Source organism: Phalacrocorax aristotelis, chromosome 3 (assembly GCF_949628215.1).
Source record: "Phalacrocorax aristotelis chromosome 3, bGulAri2.1, whole genome shotgun sequence".
Lineage (NCBI taxonomy): Eukaryota > Metazoa > Chordata > Aves > Suliformes > Phalacrocoracidae > Phalacrocorax > Phalacrocorax aristotelis.
In genome coordinates, this window is record NC_134278.1 from 75,126,836 (window position 1) to 75,152,451 (window position 25,616).

Genomic DNA, 25,616 nt, shown 5'->3' on the forward strand with positions numbered 1-25,616 from the left:
GGTGTCCCCTAGAGCCTTGTACTCCTGTGGGTCTGATGTGTCAGGCCATCGAATCCACACAGTCCAGTAAACCCAGTTGTCCCTTTCTTCCACCTGGCTGGAGCCAGGGCCCCTCTAGTCCTGGTCATAGTATTTGTTACTTCTTGTAAACATGAGTCAGAAGTTTCTTCATTAAGATCAGAAGTAAGATCAGCCCTTCTACTCTGGGGAACTGCTTATTGGAAACTGGAGCAGTGATTTGCCTGGAAGAACCCCATTTTGCGACTTGTTTTTCCTTGTGACTTACGTACCCGTGCCTCTAGGGTTGAGCTAGATTTTCCATCCCGCTTCCTCCTGTCCTCTCAGGGGTCACACAGGTAAAAACCACAGTGCGGCCTGTGGTGTGTACCCTGTATACCACAGCAAACTGCAAAAACCAACACCAATCTGTAACATGTACAGCAAAAAAAGAGCATGGTGCATATCATCTCAACTAATATTGAGCACAGATGAATCAATGCTGTGACTGGCAACTGTTAACAGATATAAATTCCTTAATACACTCTGGTTAATCTGTTATCTCAAGCCCTTTGAGCTCCATGTTGGGCACCAAAAAGAACTGTCCTTGTTTAATTCCAGCTGGCAACTGAGCACCACACAGCTGCTTGCTCACTCCCTGCCCCTCCCCCTCTGTGGGATGAGGGAGAAAATCGGAAGAGTAAAAGTGAAAAACAAACCAAAACAACTCATGGGTTGAGATAAGAACAGTTTAATAATTGAAATAAAATAGTAGTAGTAGTAATAATAATGATAAAAGAATATATCAAGCAAGTAACGCACAATGCAATTGTCACCACCCACTGACCAATGCCTGGCCAGTTCCTGAACAGTGGTCCCCCAGCCAGTTTTCCCTCAATTTATATACTGAGCATGACATCATACAGTAAGGAAGATCCATTTGGCCAGTTTGGGTCAGCTGCCCCGACTGTGCCCCCTCCCACCTTCTTGTGCATCTCTGGCCTTCTCAGTCGGTAGAGCATGAGAAGCTGAAAAGTCCTTGGCTAGTGTAAGAACTGCTTATCAACAACTAAAACATCAGTGTGTTATCAGCATTATTCTCACAGTAAACCCAAAACACTAGTTACTAGGAAGAAAATGAACTCTATCCCAGCTGAAACCGGGACAGACACCCACCCGCATGGCACAGTGCCACCCAACCCCTGTCTGACTGCAGAGAGGGTGGTGGGAAATCAGGAAAAAAAGACCCAGTCTGGATCTAATTTTTTTAGTTCTTGTGGAACTTATGCACACCATTACACACCGGTTAAACAAAACTACTAGGGAAGTAGTAATCTGAGGTTTTTTGTGTGTGTTTTTAAGATGCAGCCTAATGGCTTTAAACTTCACCCACTTCCTAGGTGGGCCTTTGATTTCAGTTTCCTTGGCCTCAGCTGACTGCACACGTCCTCCTGAGGAGGGAGGCTGTGGGGACAGGCTGTGAGTGTGGTGGCTGCTGTGCGCTTGTGTGTCCCCACCCCAGCTCTGCATGGAGCCCCTGCAGCCACGGAGGCAAAAGTCTGGTGTGGGGCGGTGCCGTGGTGGGCTTGGGGTAACACGGCTGTAAGTGGGTGCAGGAGAGAGGAGTTCCTGCCTGAGAAGAGGAGGAGGGAAAGGAGGGGGTGCATCTGTGTGATGCAGGGAGTGCAAGTCCACAAAGCAGCTTTCACAGCTGGTGAGGCCACTGCTGCTCTGGTGGCTGATGGGCAGCGAGACCAGGTGAAGAACTGTTACTGTTTCTGTCCGTGGGCCTTCTAAGCGGGTTTATTTTTTGGAGTGTATTGAGAGGAGGTCTTTAATTTTTCTGCCTCATTGCCTAAACTGTGCAAGTCACTTTCCAGACCATTTTTCACTTTTTCCCATCTTTAAAATGTTGCCTTCACTTATGCTTTTCTTCCTGATAGAAGCAACTGTTGTCAGCAAAAGGGGCTGAGTAGCAAGTATCTGTCCATAGACAGTGTGAAGTACCATTGGAGCCTGATATATATGGATTTTTTGGGGGTGCCCCACAATGAATTCTACCTAAAGTCTTATGGGTCTTCTACTGTAAGAAATAGCTGTTTTGGCCATAAGTGTTTTTACATTATGGCTTCCCAAAGCTATTCCTAGTGCATGATTCCTTAATGAATGATTTTTACCTCTTGTATCACTGCAAAGATGTGGTCAGGTGAAAATTGTGTTCCCTGATGTAGGTGGGAGAGATTTTCCTTGGAAATGGAGGAGTGTGCAGAGTGAGGGTGGCCGCAGGGGTGAGACATACATGATACTGGAGTTTGTGGGAAAGCTGTTCCTTTACCGTTGCATAGCTCAATGCAGAGACACTTCTATTTCACAGTGTACTTACTTATTCTTTATAGAACCTGGTTGATAAGCCTTGTTCACATGTGGTTCCCAGCAACTGCTACACTAAGCTTTTAATTTGCTTGCCTTTTGGTGGAATTTTCCATCTATGCTTGCCCCTTAAAATGACTCTTTGAGGAGCTGGTTTGGCTAATAAAAAAAACCCCAAAGTGCTGTGGCTGTTAGCAGCTTTTCTGGAGAAAAGGAACATATGTGCTCTGATTAGGGGTTAAATGCAAATTCTCCCTAGGTGAATTAAGGCCTGATTCCAAATGAAACCTAAAAAATAAAGCTTGCAACATGTAGTTTAATAATTTATGGAGTCAGACTTGACTTTTGGTCAAATGTCTTTGTTACTTAAATAGCTTTGCTGCCAACTAAATATATCAGTGCTGCAGAGAAGACCTAGATGACGTTTTTGGGGTGGGTTTGATGCCAAAATGCCAACCCTAGATGATATTTTGGAGAATGTTGGAGAATTTGACAGGTTCCAGAAGCAAACCTTCTTTGTCCTGTGTTTGCTTTCTGCTGCCTTCACCCCAGTGTACGTGGGTGTCGTCTTCTTTGGGTTCATCCCTGAGCATCGCTGCTTCAGCCCTGGGGTGGCTGAGCTGAGCCAGCGGTGTGGCTGGAGCCTGGAGGAGCAGCTGAATCACACGGTTCCCGAGTGGGGCAGCCACGGGGCTGGTTTCAGCAGCCGCTGCAGGAGGTATGAAGTGGAATGGAACGTAACGAGCATCAGCTGCACGGACCCCCTCAGCAGCCTCATGGGCAACCGGAGCACCGTCCCCCTCGGTCCCTGCCGGGATGGCTGGGTCTACGACTCCCAAGGGACCTCTCTTGTGACCGAGGTAAAAACAAGCACCCCCCTTCCCTTGCCTTCTCAGTTACAGAGAAGCTGAGGGATGTGGGAGAGGGTTGGTGTAGCCTAGGCTGTGTTAAAATGACACCTGCTTACCTGGACGAGGCGATCCTCTTGCGCAGGGTGCTTTGCAAGTTGTCTTCCCTCTGTCCTTGCTCTGAAGCGTTGCCTTGGCTGATCAGGAGGCTTATATCTCCAGCTGGGGAGCGAAGCATATTCCAGCAAATAAATCCCTAGGTAGATAAAGTCCAGTTCTGAATGAAACTCCCATCACATGAGAGGTCCGATTGGTGGAGGTGTGTAAACAGCGCCATGAGGGATCAGCAACTTGCAGCACTACAAATAAAACCGGCTGATCCCCAAGTGGGTGTGTGGCACAGACCTTCCAATCTTCCTGGGATCTGCACCTAGATGTGAAGGTCTTGATTTCTTTTCTTTTATTTTTTTTTTTTTTAATGCAGAGTGTCTTTTAAAATTTGTTTCAAATATAATTGAATGACTATGGGTGGGGGAAAAGTAATAATCTCCTACAATTAAACAGATTAATTCAGGAATAAATTGCAGAAAATCCAATGGTTCTGTGTTCTCAGATGATGTGTGAATAAACTGAAAATGGCATTTAAGCTACTTAGCGTACTTCAGAGTTTTGGGTGCTTTAACTTTAAAAACAAATCAGTATCTGGTATGATAAACTTGATTTTGCCATAGAAAGTTCCACCAAATTTTTAGAGATTTGGTATTTCTAGAAATTTGGGATTCTTTCCCCCATATATCTAGTACAAGCACAGCAGCAGGTAAATCCTATGCTCTAGCAACTTCAGCATTTATAGTTTTGCAAGAGGTTAGAGCTAGATTTTAGGCAGCATACTGTAAATGTACTTCTTTCAGCAAAATATGGACTGTGTGATATTAAAGTGAGGAAGTGAGACACCTCTATAGAGGGTGACCCAGGGGTTCTACAAAGCAGCAGTGCAGCAGGCATACCTCGCTGCAAAAGGCTTACGCACATGCTGTGGTCCAGATGCCCCCACCACGATCTCTTGAGGTTGTGGGAACCTGAAAACTTGCAGTCTGTGTGGATTCGTGCAGTCATGCTTTCCCATCAGTCATCTTCGCTTTTCTTCTGAGGGGGATGCGAAGCCAGGCCCGCGGGCCGCTTCCTTCACAGGATAACCATCACATGCCTCTGTGTGCATTTTGGCAATATGTTTTTCTCCTGGGTTTGACTGTTAGCATGAAGGCCCTCAGGCTCTGTTATGTTGTTCCTTCCTCTGGCTGCTAAGCAAAGGAAAGAATCACACAGGGTAAAGCATGTTACTTCACTCGAAGGAAAAATTTACACATGAAAGAATATCCTCAAGGGAAGTCCCACAGAGCATCAGGAGGAACATCTGGTTTTATGTCGATTAAAGATGCATAGCTTTAAATAAAACCAGCTACCAGTAGGATGGGAAGAGACTCTCAGTCATGTTAGGACAGCTTTTTGAAATAATTTATTCTCCAGTAGCTTTTACATATATCTACTTAAGTAAGGTAAGACAACTAAGGCCACATGGCAAATATATATGTGTATGCATGTGGTATAAAGCTTGGCCCTGGATACAAAATACCTGTTCTCCAGGCATATTAGGCTGTAGGACAATTTAGTTGAGCAAAAGGCCAGAGCAGAGAGAAAATGTTGTAACCTCAGGGACAGATGCAGGTATGTCCTCCCACCAGCCCTCCTTTGGGGAGCTGGTGCTCCACAGGAAGCAGGATGAGGCAAGCTTCTGCAAGCTGCTAGGATACCTTTAGTGAAGGCATCGCCCTTAGTCCTGAGAGGTCTGCAGGGACTACTGTGGCATATGAGGGTATGAGGCAACAAGAACTGCTTAGAAATATTCACCATCGGCCACAAAAAAAGCTGTTTGAAAAGTTCAGGGTGATCATCACATCCATGCTGATTTGATCAACAAAACCTAACAGAAATTAGGGTCCCAGTCTTGACACGTAATAACTCAGTTATGTTATTTTCAGTAACAAGAGAGGAGACATGAATGGGAAATACCAGGAAACTGCTCAAGGGCTTGATCCTGTTTTTAATGTTGGACACTTAATTAAGCCAGTAGGGTTTTTGGGTGCTGATAAAATGGTCATTGACCCAGAAACAAATTTAAATCTTTATCTGAAGCAAAGGAAACTTGTGGATGTGAGCCAGCTCCTTGTTTCACTCTCTTGCTTCTAACTGTGGTTGCTCCTTTAGTTTAACCTGGTGTGTGAGGACTCCTGGAAGCTGGACCTCTTTCAGTCTGCTGTGAATGCTGGGTTTTTTATTGGCTCCATAAACATTGGCTACATAGCAGACAGGTATGTGTCAGACAGGGCTGACAGTAAAACCCTCTGACCTCCTTTATCAGTGTTCAGCAGCTATGCTTAGAAAAGGGAGAGAAAGGTTGTGCAACTGCTACCATCTCTGGTTTTCTCAAAATAAGGTCAACCACCTGGATGTTCAGTCATGGCATGAGGAACGAGTACTCTGTCTCTTAGGTCATACCTGGTGGTTTGCACAAATCTTCCACTTGGCAAGTCCTGCAGAGCCTGAGAGGACTATTTTAGGACCATACACTCCAAACTCTTTGCCATGCCACACCAGAGCCCTGGGGGCGTTAACTGAAGCCAGGAAATGCTGGTTTGGAGCCCCCACTTGACCTGTCACACTCTGTATGGCTGAACTTGGAAACATCTTGCCTCCTTTGGAGAAACTTTGAAGTAGTACATGCAGAGATTGCCAGACAGGTACAACAGCAGCTGCTGTGAGAAAGCAGAAATCCCTGTGTCCTGGCATCTTTAGCTCCCTGTTCAGAGCTAGCAGAGACAGCCGCCCTAGCCCAGGTGGCTGGGGTTAAAAAGCAAATGCCAGTATTTGAAGGCCCTTTTTTCCCTTTTTGCCCTCCTGCAGGTTCTGAGTTGCTCTGTGAAATCTGTGAAATGCAGCCCACTCACAACAAGATCCATCCATATTAGATTTTTGGAGGTTAAGGTTGTGGTATATATACCTGTTATAAATCTGGTGCATGCAGAGATATCAGAATCATAATATTAACCAATACTTATTCTTCACTGCCATTATAAAAAAACCAGATTCCTATAATACCTGTTCTGAAATTCAGAGGTAACAGTCACAGTCCAAATACATGTAAATACAGGACTATTGTTCTTTAACTTGGGAAATGTTTCTTTTTCCTGAAAGTCTTTGTGGAATTGCAGAGCAATTCGCACAGTAATTTTTCAGGGAATAGAAAAGCAGATAAGTGAGCAATGGGCTAAGAATAAAAGTCAGTATGTATCTATCCCTTGTACAGCAAAGTTAGATTTTTTTCCCAACCAAAGATGCACAAAGCTCTTACTAGTTTAAAATGCCTTTGTTTTCATGACTAGTGCTTTCCTTTACACATGTTATCTTCCAATCCAGGTTTGGCCGTAAATTTTGCCTCTTAAACACAATTCTTGCAAATGTTGTTTGTGGAATCCTTCTGGTCTTCATGCCCACCTACCTGTGGATAGTCATCCTCCGGTTCTTGCAAGGGCTGGTCAGCAAGGGCTGCTGGACCGCAGGCTACATCCTGGGTGAGTTCAGACCTTTTCCCAGGAACAAGACTGGCTGCAGAAGATGAAGAAAAAAAACCCAACCAACCAACCAACCAAAAAAAGAACAAAAGACATTTTAAAAATGCCTTCCATGATGTTTTAGTAAGGAGTTTTCTCCCTCTGACTTCCCAGGACTTTTTCAAACACTGTCATTAGGGCGATGCAACAGTAGGCTTCAAATCTCAAGTGAGCAGTGACATATTAGGGCTGTTACCTCAAGATAGGCTTTCCTCTATGGTGCAGATCCCCTTTGCAGGTCTGAGCCCCCAGGCTCTTCTCACTCCTGTCAGGCACTGGCTGGGGAAGGCCATGGCCCCGGGGCAGACTGCAACCTCTCCAGCCCCATCACAGTTTGAGTAATGACAGAGGAGGCCATTAAAGAAGCAGGTAGAGGGTGGGGAAAATTGGAGGAATTTTTATGACACAAAGAGCATTAAAGAGCAAACAGAGTCTTTACAGCCTAAAAATAAATGAAGAACAGCATGTACTGGCTGAGAAAAAGACAAGCTGTTTGGGTATCTGTGCACTTGTCTGAGTGGAGGCCAACCCAGGGACTGCAAAGATATTTGAGCCAGACTGTGCTGATGCCTCTCCCAGCACCTTGCACTGATTGCGTCTGGTGGTGAAGCACGGCTGCATGGCAGCAGTGTTGGGGCCAGCTCAGGACCACTTTCTGGTTCATGATAGAGCTTCCTGGGACTTCTCTGACTTCTCCAATGTGGAGTTCAGGCTCTTGTCAAAAATACCCGACACAAGCAATCACCGAAGCAGCAAATAAAATATGTTAAAAGTTGCCCAATAGAAGCCTTTTCTGGATTAGAATGTCAGGTGGCTCTATCAAATAGCTCTGAGCGATCCAGTTCACTGTGATAGTGGAAAAAATGTAAATGTCAACACTCTAAACTTCTAAGAAGTCTGTCAGCAGGGACATCTTGCTAATGTAGTTATCCAGATGTCTGATGTAAATAAAACAAAAGCATCTAGCCCACAGTCCAGACCATCTTCTGCCAAGACATGATTGTTCCTTTCTGTGCATATTCTAGATGCTTGCTGGGCCTCTTAAATCTTTTCCTGGCACAAAAGAAATCTTCATCACCTCTTCTGGGGAGCTTTATGCCATTTTAGAGCATAAAATCCCTATCAGGACAATGACTTGCCCTATCCTGATATTTTCCCTCAGTTATACTTTGTTACTTCTGGAGTCTCCTTGAAACTGTCTCATGAGAGAGAAGTCACCCAGAATCAGCCCCAAAGCCCCTTTAAACTTGTATCCTCTCCCTGAGGATGGCCAATACTGAATGCCCAGGGAAGCGTACATGGACAGAGCAACCTTGTTGTCATGCTCTCCTGGGACACTTGTCTACCCTTCAGCTGCTTTTCACTCAGTCCTACTGAGCCTGGGGAGATGTGTTTGTCTCTATGCATTGTTTGGCCAAGCAGTATTAGCTAATCTGTGACTCCAAAACACAGCACTTCCATCAGTTGCTAAGTAATTGTTTTCCATTATTTTTCTAATTGGTTTGTTTTCTTGAAATCACACAACCAGATGCAAAATTTTGAGTGTACTTGTGCCTGTCTGCTCGAATAGTTTTAGCTCTGTATCAACAGGACTTAACCTGTGATGTGTAGTTGCAAAGTGCAGATGAGTCATGAGCCCTCCTGACCAGGAAGCCATGTGCCATCCTGTGGTACAAGCATTTCTTATATACTTAGAGTGAGATGCAGGCTGAAAGGTTGCACTTAGAAAACAAAATATGATGTTTTGTTATTGGGTTGGAGATGTTATGTAGGTCGGCATCAGATTTTACAACAAAATCTGTCTGTGCACTTTCAGGAATGTTTGATTTACTGGGAGATTTCCACGACAGATGACAATACTGGCTGCCTTAGGCCAGTGTAACAGCAGGAGCAGTGTTTTCTCCTCTGCTGAGAGTTTGGATGACAAAAAACCAAACCTTCCTTTATAAGCACCAGGGGATTTTGTCTGGAGGCTTTATGCCAGGTAGTCCAGGTTTACCAAGATGGTTTCTTCAGAGTGTTAACACAGAATTGGTCTTCCAGCATCCCCACGGAGCAAGTTACTGCTGCACTGAGTGGTCATGGCTGAGCTGTCATTCACCTGTCTCTGTGCATGTTTGCAGTGACGGAAGTCGTCGGTCCGAAGTACCGGAGGATGGTGGGCATCCTCTACCAGACGGCCTTCTCAGTTGGGCTCCTGGTCTTTGATGCCATCGCTTATGCCATCCCTCACTGGCGGTGGCTGCAGCTCACCGTCACCCTGCCGAGCTGCTTCTTCCTGCTCTACTACTGGTAAATGGGCTTTCGTTGTACCTCTGCCCACAGCCCAAAAAACAGCTGCTTCTGCCTCCCAGGGCTTGATACCGAGGGAGATTTGGCACTGCTTTTCAGTTGTGCGTGCTTCAGTGCAAAGAAAAGGTACACAGCAAAACCGAGTAGGAAAAAGGACCCCTCAGCAACTGGCACTTCATTGCGTCTTAGTCCGTGTACCACACCTGACTTCTGTTTAAAAGAAAGACCACTTTGGGAGAGAGTGGTTTAATATCATATATTATCTTCATTAAGGATTTCATAAAGGAAAAGAAATGCCTTGACATAATTTAGTGGATTGTACATTGAAAAGATGGTTCTTGAGAGATTGTTGAATGCTAACATAACCATAACAGGTTGTTTACATGTTCTTTTAAGGAAAAAAGTTGAAGATTTTTGTGATCTAACTAAAAGAAGGCATGTGGGTTCACCTTTATTTTGGATTATCTCCTCTCTTTTTGATTGATAGTTTTCAGTCTGAGTGCTTTGGTTTAAGAATTTGTCTGAAAGGGTTGAGAGGTTAGGAATAGTAGAAAGAGATTCATGGTCTTCCTTTTCCCATTTTTGTGAATTGGTTAACTATTTCTGCTTGTTTACTTCTTCTTAACCTGTGATGGCACAACTGGAAAATGACTCCCTAAGAGGAGCATGTTTGTGGAAAACAGGCTGAAAAATGGTAGCGTTACTTTTGCACAACGACCTTCCTTGATTTTTCTTCAGTAAACTAATTTCTCACTAAAGCCACTGCCGCAACTGCTCCTCTTCCCATTTCAGCAGCAGAATATACCGCTTCTCCCAGTTGGAGGGGAAGTTAAGGGAGGGTGGGGGTGGCACATGAAAAAAGCAAACAAAGAAAAATCCCACCTGCCTCTATTCAGACAAAGCCCTCTCTCCACAGTCTCCATACATGAGAGCACCATGTGAGCTTTATGTTTTGGTATATAATAATATCCACTCACATTGTAGGTGCCTCCCAGAGTCTCCCAGGTGGCTGATCTCTCAAGGAAAAAATGACAAAGCTATGAAAATTGTCAGTGATATAGCTAAAAAAAATCGGAAAAAGATGCCTTCCCATTTTGAGGTAAGCTCAGAGTTTGTTCATTCATGTAAGCAAGCATCATGATAGTCCCTTCCATCAGTTCGTCCCAGTAGAAACTTACTGTATACTGTACTTTGTACTGGTTCTCCTGCAGGATATTAAATTTGAAGAGGAAGATGGTGGAAAGCAGAGTCCTTCACTCACTGACCTTGTCAAGACACCACAGATGAGAAAAAACACATTCATTTTGATGTACAACTGGTAAGAAGAAAATGCTGGAGAGCTGTTTTTGAAGCTCTGATTAAGAGGGCTCCAGCAGGACACAGACCTCGGTCCTCTGGCTAACTAATGAAGCTGTGATGCTTTTCTCTGCCCAGGTTCACTAGCTCTGTCCTCTACCAGGGGCTCATCATGCACATGGGACTAGCCGGTGGGAACATGTACCTGGATTTCCTCTATTCTGCACTTGTTGAGTTCCCAGCTGCCTTGATCATCATCGTTACCATTGACCGCATTGGGCGGCGCTACCCCTGGGCTGCAGCAAACCTGGTGGCTGGGGCTGCCTGCCTTGTCACAGCCCTGATCCCAGAGGGTGAGTGACCTGCATGAGGCCATGTGGTGGCTTCCCACCCTGGCATTGCCCCCTGGGAACAGCACCCACCTCTTCCTCCCTTTTCTGGAGGTCCAGCCCCCAAGGTCCACAAACCCACTCCTGCTGTCGGGTGCTGCCTCCCTGACTTTTAGCAGCGCTTCTTGTGTTGCAGAAGTGGAATGAGGTTGATTTGTAGCACTACTAATAATAAATCTCAAAGCACCTTGATCCCTGTGCCACAGCTCTTGTGGTGCTGGCTGCTCCCATTCCCTCATTCATACAGGTGAAACAAGGTCCCTTAAAAACATCAATGGGTATGGGATCAGAGGTCTTTCCTAAAATAACACTGGTGTTTTAACCGACTCCTGCTAAATCACTGGGATACTTTTAAGTGTGTTGAATGCATTTTATCTGCAGACATACATTGGCTAAAAGTGATTGCTGCTTGCATCGGGAGAATGGGAATCACAATGGCTTTTGAAATGGTTTGCTTTGTAAACACTGAACTGTATCCAACATACATCAGGTAGGTGCATCCTCCTTCCCATTGGCATTTGGCTTGGAAACAAATAATTGAGGCCAATGTGTATGTTATGTTTTATGCTAAACTAAGTTATCCTCAAATGCTTCGGAAGTACACAGGTACTGCAGAATGTACAGTAGGTGGAGTATAAGTAAAATGTTTTAAAAAGTAGAGTTATGAAGATGACAGACGTACCTTAAGGCAGATCAAAACTCATGTGACTGAAATAAAGGGAAAAGTGGAGGCAATGAGGGTGGATGAGGGTTCTGAAGTCCCATGTAGTGCTTGGATTTGTATCTTGTTTGAATCAAAATAACTGTTAAATGGATCTGTCTAGAGTGGAGTCTGCTATGGAGAACGTGTGTTATTCAAGCCCTTCACCTTGGATTTTTTCACTATTAGTAAGTAGGCTGCAGGGTGAATAGCTCAGAAGTGGATATCTGTGCTGCATAAATCTGAAGCCTGGGAATTAATTTTTCAAAATTTCCTTTTTCTACCCAGTGACTGTAGGCCATTGCCTGCAGAGAAGATGGCTGCTCTGACCAGATGAATCTTACTCCTCCTTTCTTCACTGGAGAGACACTGTATGAAGCTACACAACATATGAAATCATGAGACTCTATTAATCTTATTTCTTTCTCCATAATGAATACAGTGGAGATTTAAATTTTATTAATGGTTTATAGCAAACAGAAGGATCGTCTGCCACCCCTTGCACTAGGTCACCTACGATATACTGAAACTAATGTTTTTATACTTTTATTTTATCTGGAGACTTCCCTCAGACACTTCGGGCCCAATTCTCGTCTATCTTTAACCTTGGGAATTTGCCTACAAGTGTGAAAATACAGATATACCCTCCTGTTCCTATTTGCTAATTTCTTTATTCTTGCAACACTTAGGTCTAAGTAACTTCTGAATGTGCCCACCAATGGAAAACTAGGGCTTTGCAAACCCTTTTGACATTTTGTGGTCTGCTGAGCTGCATGTCCTGTGCAAGGGTCAGACCTGTGATCGGTGCCCTTCCATCTGCAGTACTGTGATGCTAACATGACCCCTTTGCTGTTTAACCAGGAACCTTGGGGTGATGGTCTGCTCCTCCTTGTGCGATGTTGGTGGAGTCATTGTCCCATTCATTGTCTACAGACTGGTGGAAGTCTGGCACGATCTACCGCTGATAGTCTTTGGTAAGTGTCTCCTTATCTCCTTGCCGGCGGCTCCTGGGGTGCAGCAGCAGGGCCCAAGTTTCAAAGGGATGGAAAAGCAGCTAAGACCATTGCCCCAAATCCATCAGGAGCCGCCTCCCATCTACAAAAGCCATAACATTAAGTTTATAACAACCTGGAGCTTGTTTATGCATTCCTGTCTTTTCCCTTATTATTGTTCCTTGCATTTTAGAGGAAGGTAGAGGTGAATACAGGTTCAACAGATGGGAAAGAGCTGAGAAATGTTCTAATGTTTTGATGAAATTAATATTTTGATGAATTCAAATCTGATCAATTACTGCTCTTCTGTGAAGTATACTGTCTCAGACCTAAAGCCAAACCCTAGAATTTCACATAATTGCCTATTTAATGGAGTACAAGCATGGCTGTTACACTTCAGCTTTTCTGACAGTCTGTTAACTGGCTGTGCTCCAGCTCTTTGGAAAGAGTTTGGTAAATAAATGCAAGATGAGTGTTTGCAGACTAGTGACCTGAACTCTCAGGTCAGGGTCTGCAAAACTTTTCTGAATCGTTAAATCAGCACACTATTTATAGAAAAATGTCTTGAATGGCAATATGCAGTTTTTTACAGACAGCATGTTTAGGATGGCGCTTGGTAGATTTAAAATATAGACACCAAATATGTACAAAGTGGATAAAAGAAATTATCAGGGGAGAAGATAGTGACATCGTGCAGGAGATAATACATTGTGTATATATTTTCTAAATCTTGTTACGTAAATAGCAGAAAAAATGAGTCTGTTTCCTGGCATACACTCAGACTAGACAGGATTCTTTCCTCTTTACTGTTGTCTATCCTGCCTGAGATGCCCTAGTTCAGTGCATAACTTGCAACTGAACTTGGCTCATTGCTGTCTCCACATGGCTGCCACATCCTCCAGAGGTGGCACGCTGGTTTTGCATATAGAACCTTGATGCACACATCTTGGATGAACAACAAAATAAAATGCCATTTATGAGTCTTTTGTGCGAGGCAGTAGAAAGTCATGTATACGTGGGAAATCGGTATATGCTAACGAGTTCTTTGTGCATCTGTTTAATTTGAAGCTGTTCTTGGTTTGATTGCGGGTGGATTGGTGTTGCTTCTACCTGAAACTAAAGGAAGAGCTTTGCCTGAGACTGTTGAAGACGTTGAAAACTTTCACGGGTGAGTCAGGATGATGAACTCTTGGCAGCTTTCACTTGAAATTGTGCAAAATCCCTGCCCAAAGCTCTTGGGGAAGCCCAGGGGTTGCTTGGCTGCCTCCTATGCTTCCAAGAAGTTGCTAGTTAATTCCCAGACTCTAGCTGGAGAGATTTTCTTTTTACCACTTTACCTAGGCATCTGAAAACAAGCAGCATAGGCCTTTATCAGCCTGTGAATAGCTGCACTAGTCTCTCAAACCTGCTGCAACACTATTGTAAATGTTGTTTGTGCTTAAAGAACCTAACTGAGCTTATGGAACAGAAAAAGGGCATGCCAGACAGCAGCTACTTGTGCAGTGAGTGAAGCACTGGTATCTACTGAGAAGCCAGAGGAAGTCTAGAGGTTTTGAGGGTTAGCTGCTCATTTTCTCTGGGGAAGAGGCAGGGCAAGTGAAGAACTTGAAGTCAGGTGCTCACTGAACACCTCCATTCCTGGTTTGCTGCTCATACCTTATTATTCTTGCAGGCAAAGTGCTCCAAAGGCCAAAAAGATCTACCTCCACGTCCAAACGTCAGAAGTAGCACATGATTGAAGAATGCATAACTCTTTCTGGGTAGCCTGCTTTAAGTTGCTAGCATGGAAAGGCAAATTGGAATAAATACTCTCTTCTGTCTTGCCCCCTTTTTGTCTGTCTATCCTTTATTTACAATGTTTGGGGGTTTCTAAGGGGACTGTCCGTATTACTGCATAGCTGCTTCCTGCTCTGTACAATACAGTATAAATATGTTTCAGAGCTGGGAACTTTTTGTACCACCTGTGTGGGCCTCAACATGGGGGCAGATCTTAAACTGGGGATGATGGGGTCCATCCCAACAGAACTTTATGAGCCTTCATGAAGTCTTACTTTGTTGTTTTATGAAGGGGCAGCATAGTATAAGAGAGGTTTATTTCTGTTACGGAGCCGAGATGACTACTAACCTCAAACAGTTGTAGTATGACTTGCAACAGATTTGCACAAACTTCTTTTTGTTTTGCTAGCCTTTACATGTTATGGTGTTCATGTAAGTCAATTTGCCTGTACAGTAGCCCACATTGGGGATATTATTGCTATCTTCAAACTCACAAAAATGGGCATGTGGCAACTCCACAGCGTGAAAGGGGGTGGACGAAGGACTCATAGTCCTTCATAGGCCTTGCTCAGTTTTCAATGTGTAACCACTACATTTTCTTGCCTTAATATCATTTTCATAGTGATGAAGATCACTAATCTATAATATGTTTTGAACAAGACTGTTTTCCTAAGCCTCTATAACATTATAAATGTGTGCATGCAGAGACATGCAGAATTGTATTAAAATTGCTATGTTGAGACTCCAGTCAGGGTGGGAAAAACATTGCAGCTGCCAAGGGACTGAAAGCCCACCTCATTCCTGCTCCACTGGAGGCTTAGGATGGGGCCTGGGCCAGGACAAAGCTGTATCTCTACATGTTTGGAGGGGCAGCCCTGCAGGGTAATCCCTTAGGAGTGAGCTGGGCTCAGGCTTAGGAACATACAGGACTCTGAGTTGGCATTTGGCAAGGGGTCCTTGTGCCTTGGAGACCATTGGGACAACACTGGATCTGCAAGAAACATCCAGCACCTTTCACAATTTCCTTCGTCCTTCCCACTTAGTGACTGTAGCAGTCTTGCGGTTGCAGGAGAAAACAGGCACAATGGTACTGTGGCTCCCCTTTATTGTTTCTGTCTTGTTGGTCCCTAACACCGTTGGGGAAAGCTGTTTTTCGATAAGGATGCTGTAAGCAGGGTAGAAGACACTGCTGCCATTTAATGATCACCTGCAGGGAGAGAGCTTCCAGCTGAGCAGAGTGCTGCTGAACTCTCGCAGGCAGTGTGCTATTCCCCCAGGATTGCTTCCCGGTGTGGCAGTACAGTGATCTTGCCCTTGCTTTCAACTGGCCCAAGCCCGAGTTAATGTTCAGTGTTGCTGTGAGGGCCTCAAAGGCAGGGAAGCGTGTTGTCCAGCGAAGCAGGACCATGACAAGGTTGCTCTGAGAAGATAAGGACAGGTCTGGAGTGAAGTGACTTTGGCTCAGGGATTTGCAAAACTAGTACTTGCTTCAGGATCAGAGAGGAACAATCTGGTGCTGAGATGGGCAAGAGGGACAGTGGGGATGTGTCCTGTGGAGCTGGTGCCCTGCTGTGACTGCAGATATGTCTCTCCTCTGCAACAAAAGAAATCTGTCAGAACAGCTGTGTTTATTATAGTTCATTGATTCAAAACCTGTTGAAAACTCTGTGCAGAAAGAAAATGGGGGAGGGAGCAGGAAGTCAAGCAAAGCAAATACGGGGGTGAATAAATGAGTAACTACAAAAGCTGACTCTCAAGATCCTTACCTGTCACACTGGTATTTTTTTTAATAAGCACTGCTACTGCCACAGCAAGAGCTGCAGAGGTGGCAGTCTCTGGCGTGCCTTCGCTTTGCAGTCACCTACAAGTTATATTGACATTTGCTTCTGGTGGCACCTTAATGAGCACAAGGGCAAATGTGCTTCACCGAATTCTTTGCTGGCGATCTTGTCATTTCATGTATTAGTTCCTGGAGTTGAGAAATCAATGAAACATGTAAAATCTGGTCCAGCTGCACATGGTTGCTCTCTAAGTGCAGAAGTGCAGAGAGCTTTTGTGTCCTGGGCGTGTGGTAGGAGTGGATTTCCTCCAGGGTGTGAGACAAGCTGTCTAACATCCTGCCTTAGATAAAACAGGAGTTTGCCAGCTTCCCTTCCCATTAATAGCAGCTGAATCTTGTCTGCTCCAGGGGCTGCTGGAGCATAACCAGCTCTGTGGCAGGGCTGTCCCTGGAGCTTGGCTGAAGGAGCACTTCAGGACCCAACCATTGGCTGGCTCAGGCAACCCAGGGAGCCCCTGGACATGGCAGTGTGCAGGTTAATGCAAGTGAGACTGGCCTTTTAAGAAGACCCTGTCCCCCGCCCAACTACTTCAAACCACAGTAAGGACTGTGCCTAAAGAGAACATAAAACTCCATGTTTCAGGGTACCCACCAACCTTCAGTGACTGGGTTTTGGAAATAATTGCTCTTTACTTTTACAAAGTTCCTGATGTTCTCCCTGGCATCATCTGATGACAGCCTGGCTGCAGATGTGGTCCAGGGCAGCACTTTCTAAGCACTCTTCTTGTCCTCTGCTGTTGCTGTCAGCACTGACATCCAAACACCACCACGCCAGCATTGCTGCTATTTGGAGACTCATTAAGGCTTATTGTCTGCAGGCTGTAATCTTAACAATGTTGTTTTGTCAGGGTGTTTTGTATGCTTTCGTTGATGAAATGGCAGAAAATCACATCCTACACACCAGTACAAAGCTTATGTGGTATCCGCCTCCCCTGCCTATTGTGTGATCAAAACAATGGATGTGCTAGATTTTATCTGCAACTTGCTCCAATCCCATCCCTACGTATGGCACTGTGTCACCCTATGTTCGGTAAATATGATGAAATCGGGCCTTTTCCCAGAACTGGGACTGGTCAGGAGGCAAACCCAAATCCAGAGAATATACACAAATTGACAAATATGATGTGAATCACATTTTAAGTGCTTCAAGGGCTCTGGAGAGGACCCATCAACCTTCAAAAGCACTAGAGCAGTGATTTTACAGCATGTTATTGAAGGAGAGCTACTTAAAATACCACATCCTTTTTTTGACTCATCTTTCCCTCCCGCCTCAGTCTTTATTCCTTACAGCTGTTTTGGAGTTTGGCCATGCAAAAAAATAAACTCATGGCATTAGGAAAACAAACATGCGTAAACACAAGCATGAATATGCTTGCTTTCGTGCAGAATGATGTGTAGCTTGGAGGAGGTAAACTGGGCTCATGAGTGCACTCCTGCTCGCTACAGAAATGAGCGGTGAGTGAGCGGCCTGAAGAGACTTTTAGTTTTGTGCAGAAGAAAGTGTTCTTTCATGAATTTCCCACTCACATCATATGAATTACTGCTGCCAGATGCCATGGGATGCCAGAAGCATGAATGTGTTCAGAAGGCAAATAGAAAAATTTGTGGAAGGACAGTCCCAGAGGGACTGAAGCAGAAATGCAGGCAGATGACCTCTGGCTTAGGAAGTCCCCAAGCCACAGAGTGTTGGCAGCTGTGAGAGTGCAATGGGGAAAAGATCATCGTGTTGGCCTGGCTTGCCCCCTGCATATCGGGCTGAGGGCTGGGCTTGCTATGGTTACTCTGCTGGACCTCTTCTGCCTTCCTGCCCCAATAAAGGCAGATCTGGGGCAAAATGAGTGCTTGAGGTGCTGGAGCTCAGTGGGTGCTGCATCAGTTCTTTGCTTCTTTCTTGACTTGGAAGGAAAGGGGAAAAGTCAGATGATGCTCCTGGTGGCTAACAGCATGATCCACCAAATAATCCATATGCTTACATTCACTGAAAACTAGGTTTAATGGATGTCTCATCAACGGCAATTTTTCAAATGAGGTTAGCAGCAGAATATGGAGTAAATTAGAGACTTTCTGTGGCCTCACTGCAACTGCACTGCTTTCTGGAAATCCTATCACAACGGTAGCATTAGTAACTTTAACTCTGGCATTTCCTACTGTAAAAGCTGTTATTCTAGGTGGTTTCTAAAGTAACATCTGGGTGTGTGGTTTCATGTATGGTCTTCCTAAGTTTTCCTAGAGGCAAAGTCTCCATGCTCTACCCTGTGCTATGTTGCCATCTGTTTCTGGCCAGGCTGGGTCCTTTTCCTTCCACACCCCATTTTTTACCAGGCCAAGTGTCTTTTGACTCTGCAATAGCTTCAGTAAATCCAGGTGACTCCTTCAGTGCATGTGGACCTCTACCCTCACCCTGGGGGGTGCTCCAGCAGGTGTGAGTCGTGCTAGAAGGAGAAAGCACTGAAACCACACTTTGGTTTCACTCCTGTTCCCCAAATTTTGAACCACACCTCTGCCAGGTCTGTCCCTGTCAGATGTGAGCACCTCTGGGGACATCAGCAGTCCCCTCACTGGCACAGCTGTATAGAGGAGGTGAGACCAGGGTGGTGAGCACGCCAGGGCACACACGGGGTGCAGCTGCCAGCCATAGATGCTTAGATGGGACTGCTAAGTTTTCAAGAGGAGGATGTGACCAAGAGTTGTGTTCCCTGGCTTTGCTTTACACAGGTACAACAGCCAGCTTGAGTAGGGTTTCCAAGCCATCAGCCTGCTCTCCTGTCCCCAGGGATCCATGCCTTCACCCCTCTTCCTCACCTGCCCTGGGCAAGTAGGATGGCTGAACGAGATGCTGAAAGCTCCTGCCACCATCCCAAGGTGCTCTCCTGCTCAAAAGCCACCTTTTGCTGCTGGGCAGTGGCTGGCTGTGCCAGGAAGGACACGTTTCCCCATGCTGACAGACACCTCTCAAGGCAGAGTGGCTGCACATGCTGCCTAAGCAGTGGCCGAAGCACAGATTGATGCTTTTCAGATGTCTGTGAAACCACCCTCCACCCCTTCCATTACTGCCTGGTTCCTGTGTAAGGTGTTAAGTGGATTCTGATCAGATCATACAGGAGAGCCCAGAGCCTGATATTGCTACCAGGGATGAGCTACCTGGCAGCCATCACCTGTATTTATGTGCCTACAACAAAACCCAGTAGATCCTCAGAGACGTACAATAAATGTATTTTTTTTGTTTCAGATGATGCATGCAGGCACTGTGATTTGAATACGTGCAGTAGCAGACATTCAAGGCAGACCTTTTATAGGCTAGCAGCCTTAACATTAGGGCTGCCATGCTGCTTTGCCATCCTAAATTGCTATGGGATCCTTGACAGACTGGATCCCCTGAGATGCCAGTGAAAGTTGGAGTGCAACTTTTGTGTAGGGAGACAAGAGGCCATACTGCTTGGACCTCAGGTCCTGTAACCACGTTGCAAGTCGGAGGGGCAGAACCCAAGGATGTTCCTCCCTTGGGAAGGGCTCAGCAGCAGGAAGTCAAAGCTTGAAATAGCTGTCCTAAAAACATGGGGTCCCCTTCGCTGCACGAAGTGCTAAGGGGTGACTTTGCTACAGCTTCCAAACACCCAGATGAAACAGACTTACCAAGCTGTATCTTACATGTGTACACATGTGTTTATATATCTGTCCACATTTTTTTAAAGGTGGGAAATAGTTCACCAAACTCACTCATCTAGGCTGTGGCCAACCTACCTGTCTTGCAGCTCTTTTACCAAAGATGACTCGGGGCAGTTTGTGTCAGAGCTCTGCTGGTCTGTATACAAGGAAGGGCATTACGATCCCACTGAGGTTGCACATGGACAAGCAGAGGAGGACTCCCAGGTTCCTGCAGAGCATGCGCAAACACACATGCACACTTGCACATACATGCACACATTTATGTCACTGGCTCTGTCTGGGAGTGCTTTGTCCAGCTGTGCACCCCAATGCCCGGCACGACCTACAAGGGTTTGCTCACCCCTGCTGCTGGGATGAGCAGGTCAACACCCTGTCCAGGGAATTTGCAGATGACGGGAGGAGGGATGGGCCATGAACTTCAGGGATGAAAAGACAGATAACACCCTCGGGCTTAGGAAGGGGCTTAGAAAGGCCTGGCCACTATCATGGTGAACACAATCAAAAGAGAGCACAGGCAGCGCCGTCTTCTGAGGAGAAATACCACAAGATGAAATGTGTGAGGAGGGAGAGAGTTAGACAAGGCAAGACCTTAAGACTAGCCCTATGTTGAAGGAGAGATGTTAGTAAGCATTTGAGTTCCTCTGGTTCACTGAATGGCACTGGAAGGGGAGAGTGGAGGGTGTCTGGGAAGGTTTCTTACACATCCCCTCAGAAACCTGCTGCCTCAGTGCTGAGTTCAGAAGTGGGGAAAGGCAAGGCAGTAGATTTCTGCTGGCCCACCCAGCAGCTCTCCTCCACCTTTTCAAGTTTGCATTTTAAAATGCAAACTCCTTTTCCAGGGTAGTGCATGAGCCACAGGCTCCTCCGCTGCACCCACAGTCTTGAATTGGCCTCTTTTGGTCTCTCCCAGAGAAATACCCAGTGCTTTTACCAGCCAACAGAAGATGGTGTGCTTACCTGAGAAATGGGTGTGCTTACCTGAGAAATGTTGGATACAGCTCAGGATTTGCCAGGCAACTAATTTCATAGCACATGGTAATTCCCATCCTGCCCAAGCAAACGGTAGTCATTTTAAGCCAATAAAGAGCTGGAAAGATGTACACATTAAGGTCGGAATACAAAAATAAGTTTTTTTCTGCTTTTGACATAAAACAGCATTAAGGATTTAATTTAAAGAAACACTAAGCTTGCTGTGATGAAAGGTCAAGAGGACAGCACATGATGTGTTCCATTTCACTCAATGAAGAATTTATAAATCAATTGTCTTGTGATTCAAACAAATAATCAAGACTCAAGACTGCTAGGTTGTTGTCACAGAGAGGACAAAACAATGATACAAAGTAGTTTGGGTTATCGAGGGCATTAACCAAAGGCTTATGCAAGACACCATTTCTTGCTTGCAATAAAACTAAACAGAGGGCAACTGCATTGTTTGGTAGTTGAAATCTGCTAATCAACAAGATACTCAGTACTTTTGCACAGAGGCTTCTGATGGCTTTCAGGCTTGGACAAGTTTGTGTTGCCTCCCTGTCTCTTAGTGTGTGCTATACGATCGCTTTCACACCTGGAGCTACAGAAGTCTGCTGCAAATAAATTAATATCCCAGTCCCACATGTCGAATCACTCCAAGACACCTCTGTATGCCACGTGGGCTTTTAGATCCCAAACTGACATTTGACCATGGCTTCAGATGTTTCAGCTATTAGCACACTCAGAGCAATGAGTTTCTCTCTCATTTAGTCCACCGAGGGACAAAACAACCCAGGCAGTATTTTAATGACCCATTCCTGCTGGTAAGCCCTGCTGGCAAAGCCTCTCCAGAGCTGAGAAACTAGCCACTGCTGCATGTGGTTTGCAGCAAATGCAGCTGTGGGAGTCTCGGGCCATTCCTACTTCCCCTCTGGGGCTCTGCCCACCCCACCACCCCCACAGAGCCAGCCTGTGTGGAAAACAACCCTTTTCTGGAGGGTTGGACTTTGGGCTATGGGCTTTGAAGGTGGCACAGCTCGGACTGCTGGTGCTGACATAGGCAAGCAGGGAAGAGTGGGGAAGAGTGGCTGGAGGGCTGCCTGGTGGAAAAGGACCTGGGGGTGCTGGTTGACAGCCAGCTGAACATGAGCCAGCAGTGTCCCCAGGCAGCCAAGGAAGCCAACAGCATCCTGGCTTGTATCAGGAATAGTGTGGAGAGCAGGAGCAGGGGGGTGATCGTGCCCCTGTACTCTGCCCTGGTGAGGCCACACCTCAAGTACTGTGTGCAGTTTTGGGCCCCTCAGTACAAGAACAACACTGAGGTGCTGGAGCGTGTCCAGGGAAGGGCAACGAAGCTGGTGAAGGGTCTAAAGCACAAGTCTTGTGAGGCACAGCTGAGGGAGCTGGGGTTGTTTAGCCAGGGGAAAAGGAGGCTGAGGGGAGACCTTCTTGCTCTCTCCAACTACCTGAAAGGAGGTTGTAGTGAGGTGGGCATTGGCCTCTTCTCCCAAATAACAAGCAATGGGACAAGGGGCAGTGGCCTCAAGTTGCACCAGGGGAAGTTTAGATTAGATGTCAGGGAAAATTTCTTTGCTGAAAGGGTTGTCAAGCATTGGAACAGGCTGCCCAGGGACGTGGTTGAGTCTCCATCCCTGGAGGTAATGAAAAGACTTGTAGATGTGGTGCTTAGGGACATGGTTTAGTGGTGGGCTTGGCAGTGGTAGGCTAACAGTTGGGCTTGATGATCTTAAAGTTCTTTTCCAACCTAAACGATTCTGTGATTCTGTGAAGGCTGGGGTCTCTGCTGGTAGGTGCTGCTGCCAAGCCTGGCAGGGCATTAAACCATGCACTGATCCGGATTGGCAGCAGCATCTCCACTGGCTATACCTGGCCGCAGTGCCAGGCACTCTCTCAGGCACTGCTGGTCCCCCTGCTGGTTTTGTGATTCTATGAAAAGAGAAGAAACAGGTTCAGCTGCTGACAGGGTAGGGTGGCAAGCCAAAAGGTTTGAACAATCTGGAGGTGGTCCTTGTCCCCCTCTTCTCTGTACATTTTGGGTAGAAGTCTGCATCTGTTCTTGCCTTTGCAGCATTTTTCATCTTGATGGAAGCTCAGGAGACTCCCCCGTCCTGTGTTTTCAGGTCGTCATTCACTTCTGGTTGATAACTTAGCTAATGAGCTGAAGAAACGCTCTGGTGTGGCTCTGCAGCCCATCTTTCAAAGCTGCAATAGCATTTTAATGGGGATCTTGTTTGATAATGGTGATCATTACCTATTTTCTCATCAACCTTGGCTGACTATCGAGAACTTCTTGAAGAGGGTCTTGTACATCCCTGTTATTTGTTATTCCCTGTATCACTGTGACTCACTGATAGAAATAAATTGTTTCCAAAAGAAGCGAGCTTACTGGAACACTGGAAAGGGATTGGTTTTCTAGCTGACAGAGGTATATATGCAGTTAGATGTATGATTTATAAAACCCATTAAATTAGTCAATGTCCACTAACAAAAATAGTATGATAATAAATGCTAGCCAAAACAAATGTCTTCTGTTCTCCACAATAACATCAGCAGATCCCATCGCTCAAACTTTTCTCCTGTCATGAGCCTGACATAAAGAAACTTCTGCTTTGCCTTAAAAGCTAGCCCAAGAGAGCCTTATCAGACCATTGAAGGAGCCCTCTCCTGCAAAGGCCCTTTCCCAGGGCCACAGCTCTGAGTGGCAGAGGTAAAATTGCTGCATGTTAGCACTGACCTTGGGAGGTCTTTAGGGACACAGGGGTGCCATTTCCAAGCCACCTATGACTCTTTAATGTCAAAGTCAGCACCTGGATGTGTGCCCAAAGACCAATCAAGTAAATGAGTAGGTCTAATCTGTCAGAGAAGCACATTTTGAAAGAGATTATGAAACCTCGCCTGAATGACATGAAACATTTGCGGGAGTTGTCCTGAGTACAGCAGGTTGCAGCAATCTCATGCAGGGGTAAACTAGCACTCCAGCTGCACTCAGGCTGTCTGACGAGAAGAGGATGGATATCTCAAATCCAGGAAACACAGAATCCATGGGCCTTTTCCCATTCCCTTTTCTAAGTTTGAGACTTCTGGGTTTGTTTTTGCCCTAAGCACAACACTGTCTAGGTATGGGATTTTGTATTGCTCTTGTGTGCTTGCAGTGCAGGGACCATGGTGAACTGGGACAGGATGGCAGTGAGCAGAGCAATAGAAAACCCTTGACACTACGACATGCACGTGCTTTATCTTAGCAACAATGATATCGTACTCCCTCATGTCTTTTCATACGTTGTTTGATAAGTCTTGGTAAAAAGGTCCTTCAGTATTTTGACGGAGAGCGAGAATTTCAGATATAAGTGGTTGTGTCTTTGGGAGCTCCAGTTTCTATTGGCTCACACAGCCTTACGCTGCCAAGGAATGCCTTTGCTAGAGAACATGATTGCTGAATCCATCTCTGTGCTGAAAATGTGATCTGAAGAGTGGTGCCTCTGATGGTTGTGTGATCTGCTCACTGTTGTTTCATGTCCTGTCATGCCTGGATGAGTGGCTTCTACATATCCCCACTTTTGTTCCTGTAAGCCGTGCATTATTATCTGAGCACAAGTTCTGGGAAAAGGGATGGGATACTTTTAAATTCACTAGAAGATTGGCCAGTAAACAATAATTTGGGTTTAAAGGAAAGACAGGATGGGGGGCTGACATATGTTTCTGATGCAACAAAGAAACCCAGGTCTTTCAAAATGTGCATGAAGAAAAGCAAAATTTGACATAAGCATGTCAACCTTTGTCCTTCAAATTAGACAGCAGACTCCAGCCCAGGACTGAAGACTGGATATAGGATCTGTGCAGTACTGCTGTAGCCATTTGATGTCTTTCACCTGAGACAGCTTTTTGCCAAAGGTGTAGTTGCACATAAGATGTGACCACAATGAGTTACTTTGATAAATTATATCTTCTGATGAAAAATCTGTTTAAGCAGAAAGCCTGAAAAAAAATCATGGTCTGGTTCACTGGCAATAAGATAAAGGTTTACTGAGGACTGGAAAGCGGCCTGTCCAATCTGTGCACAGGTGAGATTTTTCACAAGCAGGCTTTTTCCATGTGAAGGGTCAGGTTGGGGGAAAAGGCTATTGCTCATTGTGATCTCCTGTGTTCTGAGAATACAAAGAAAAAAAACATTTATCCAAGACAGACTGGGTCTACAGAAGAATTGTTCATCCTGTGTTGCCTTCACCTCTTCAAATTCCAGTCTCAGCCTCTCTTGCCATTTTACCGAAAAATTTGGTAAACATGCACAGGAAGGTCAGCTACAAAGAATTAATTTTGTTCAGTCTAAACTAAAAAAAACCAAACCCCACTAGGCAGATAATTGGCACAATGACATTTGTGAGGGAAAAGAGGAGATGAGGGATGATAAGGTCTAGATCCAGCTACATACAGAGCCAACTGAGAAAAAGAGGAAACAAAGAAAATTTAGGAAGGAGCAACTTCTATTTCTGTATCTGAGAAAAAAATCTCCTATTTTGAAACTGATTATGGCCATCTGGATAATGTTAAAATTAATGTGAAACAACTTTATCACAAAGACGGCAAATAGTTCTTGGTGCATGAGCTAAAATTTCATCTCAAACTCTGAGCTCGCATTGCCGTTTGCCACTGTGAACGAAAACAAAATCACTCCACTTGTGAATGTGCAAATTCTCCATGGAGCCTCTGAGAAGTGGTAAAAGTGGACAACACCATGGCATTTCTGTGGATTCCTGGGTCACAACAGCCTTTGAAAGCAGGGGCTTAAGAACCA

The 25,616-nt window shown here is 45.4% G+C and overlaps 1 protein-coding gene and 1 long non-coding RNA gene across 2 annotated transcripts; one reads left to right on the forward strand and one right to left on the reverse strand.

The window, feature by feature from the left end:
• The first annotated feature begins 471 nt into the window (after nucleotides 1-471).
• LOC142054876 (solute carrier family 22 member 2-like) lies at nucleotides 472-14,377 on the forward strand. Its single transcript, XM_075088041.1, has 11 exons — nucleotides 472-3,227; nucleotides 5,481-5,584; nucleotides 6,690-6,844; nucleotides 9,007-9,175; nucleotides 10,160-10,274; nucleotides 10,387-10,493; nucleotides 10,610-10,824; nucleotides 11,242-11,350; nucleotides 12,422-12,534; nucleotides 13,621-13,720; nucleotides 14,225-14,377. The coding sequence occupies exons 1-11, from the start codon at nucleotides 2,817-2,819 to the stop codon at nucleotides 14,289-14,291; spliced, it is 1,665 nt and encodes a 554-aa protein (XP_074944142.1). The 5' UTR covers nucleotides 472-2,816; the 3' UTR covers nucleotides 14,292-14,377.
• Nucleotides 14,378-17,729: 3,352 nt separating this feature from the next.
• Nucleotides 17,730-20,039, reverse strand: LOC142054879 (uncharacterized). The gene is made up of 2 exons (XR_012659695.1): nucleotides 19,910-20,039; nucleotides 17,730-18,063 (listed from the first exon to the last, which is right to left on the reverse strand). It is a non-coding gene; the product is annotated as an uncharacterized LOC142054879 (long non-coding RNA).
• Between the last annotated feature and the right edge of the window lie 5,577 nt (nucleotides 20,040-25,616).

What these genes read in the sequence shown, in the direction of transcription:
- LOC142054876 (XM_075088041.1), top strand. Translation starts at nt 2,817, where the DNA reads ATGCCAACCCTAGATGATATTTTGGAGAATGTTGGAGAATTTGACAGG. An exon ending in GGACCTCTCTTGTGACCGAG is followed by an intron (nt 3,228 to 5,480) that starts GTAAAAACAAGC and finishes TTGCTCCTTTAG; the next exon opens with TTTAACCTGGTGTGTGAGGA. An exon ending in ATTGGCTACATAGCAGACAG is followed by an intron (nt 5,585 to 6,689) that starts GTATGTGTCAGA and finishes CTTCCAATCCAG; the next exon opens with GTTTGGCCGTAAATTTTGCC.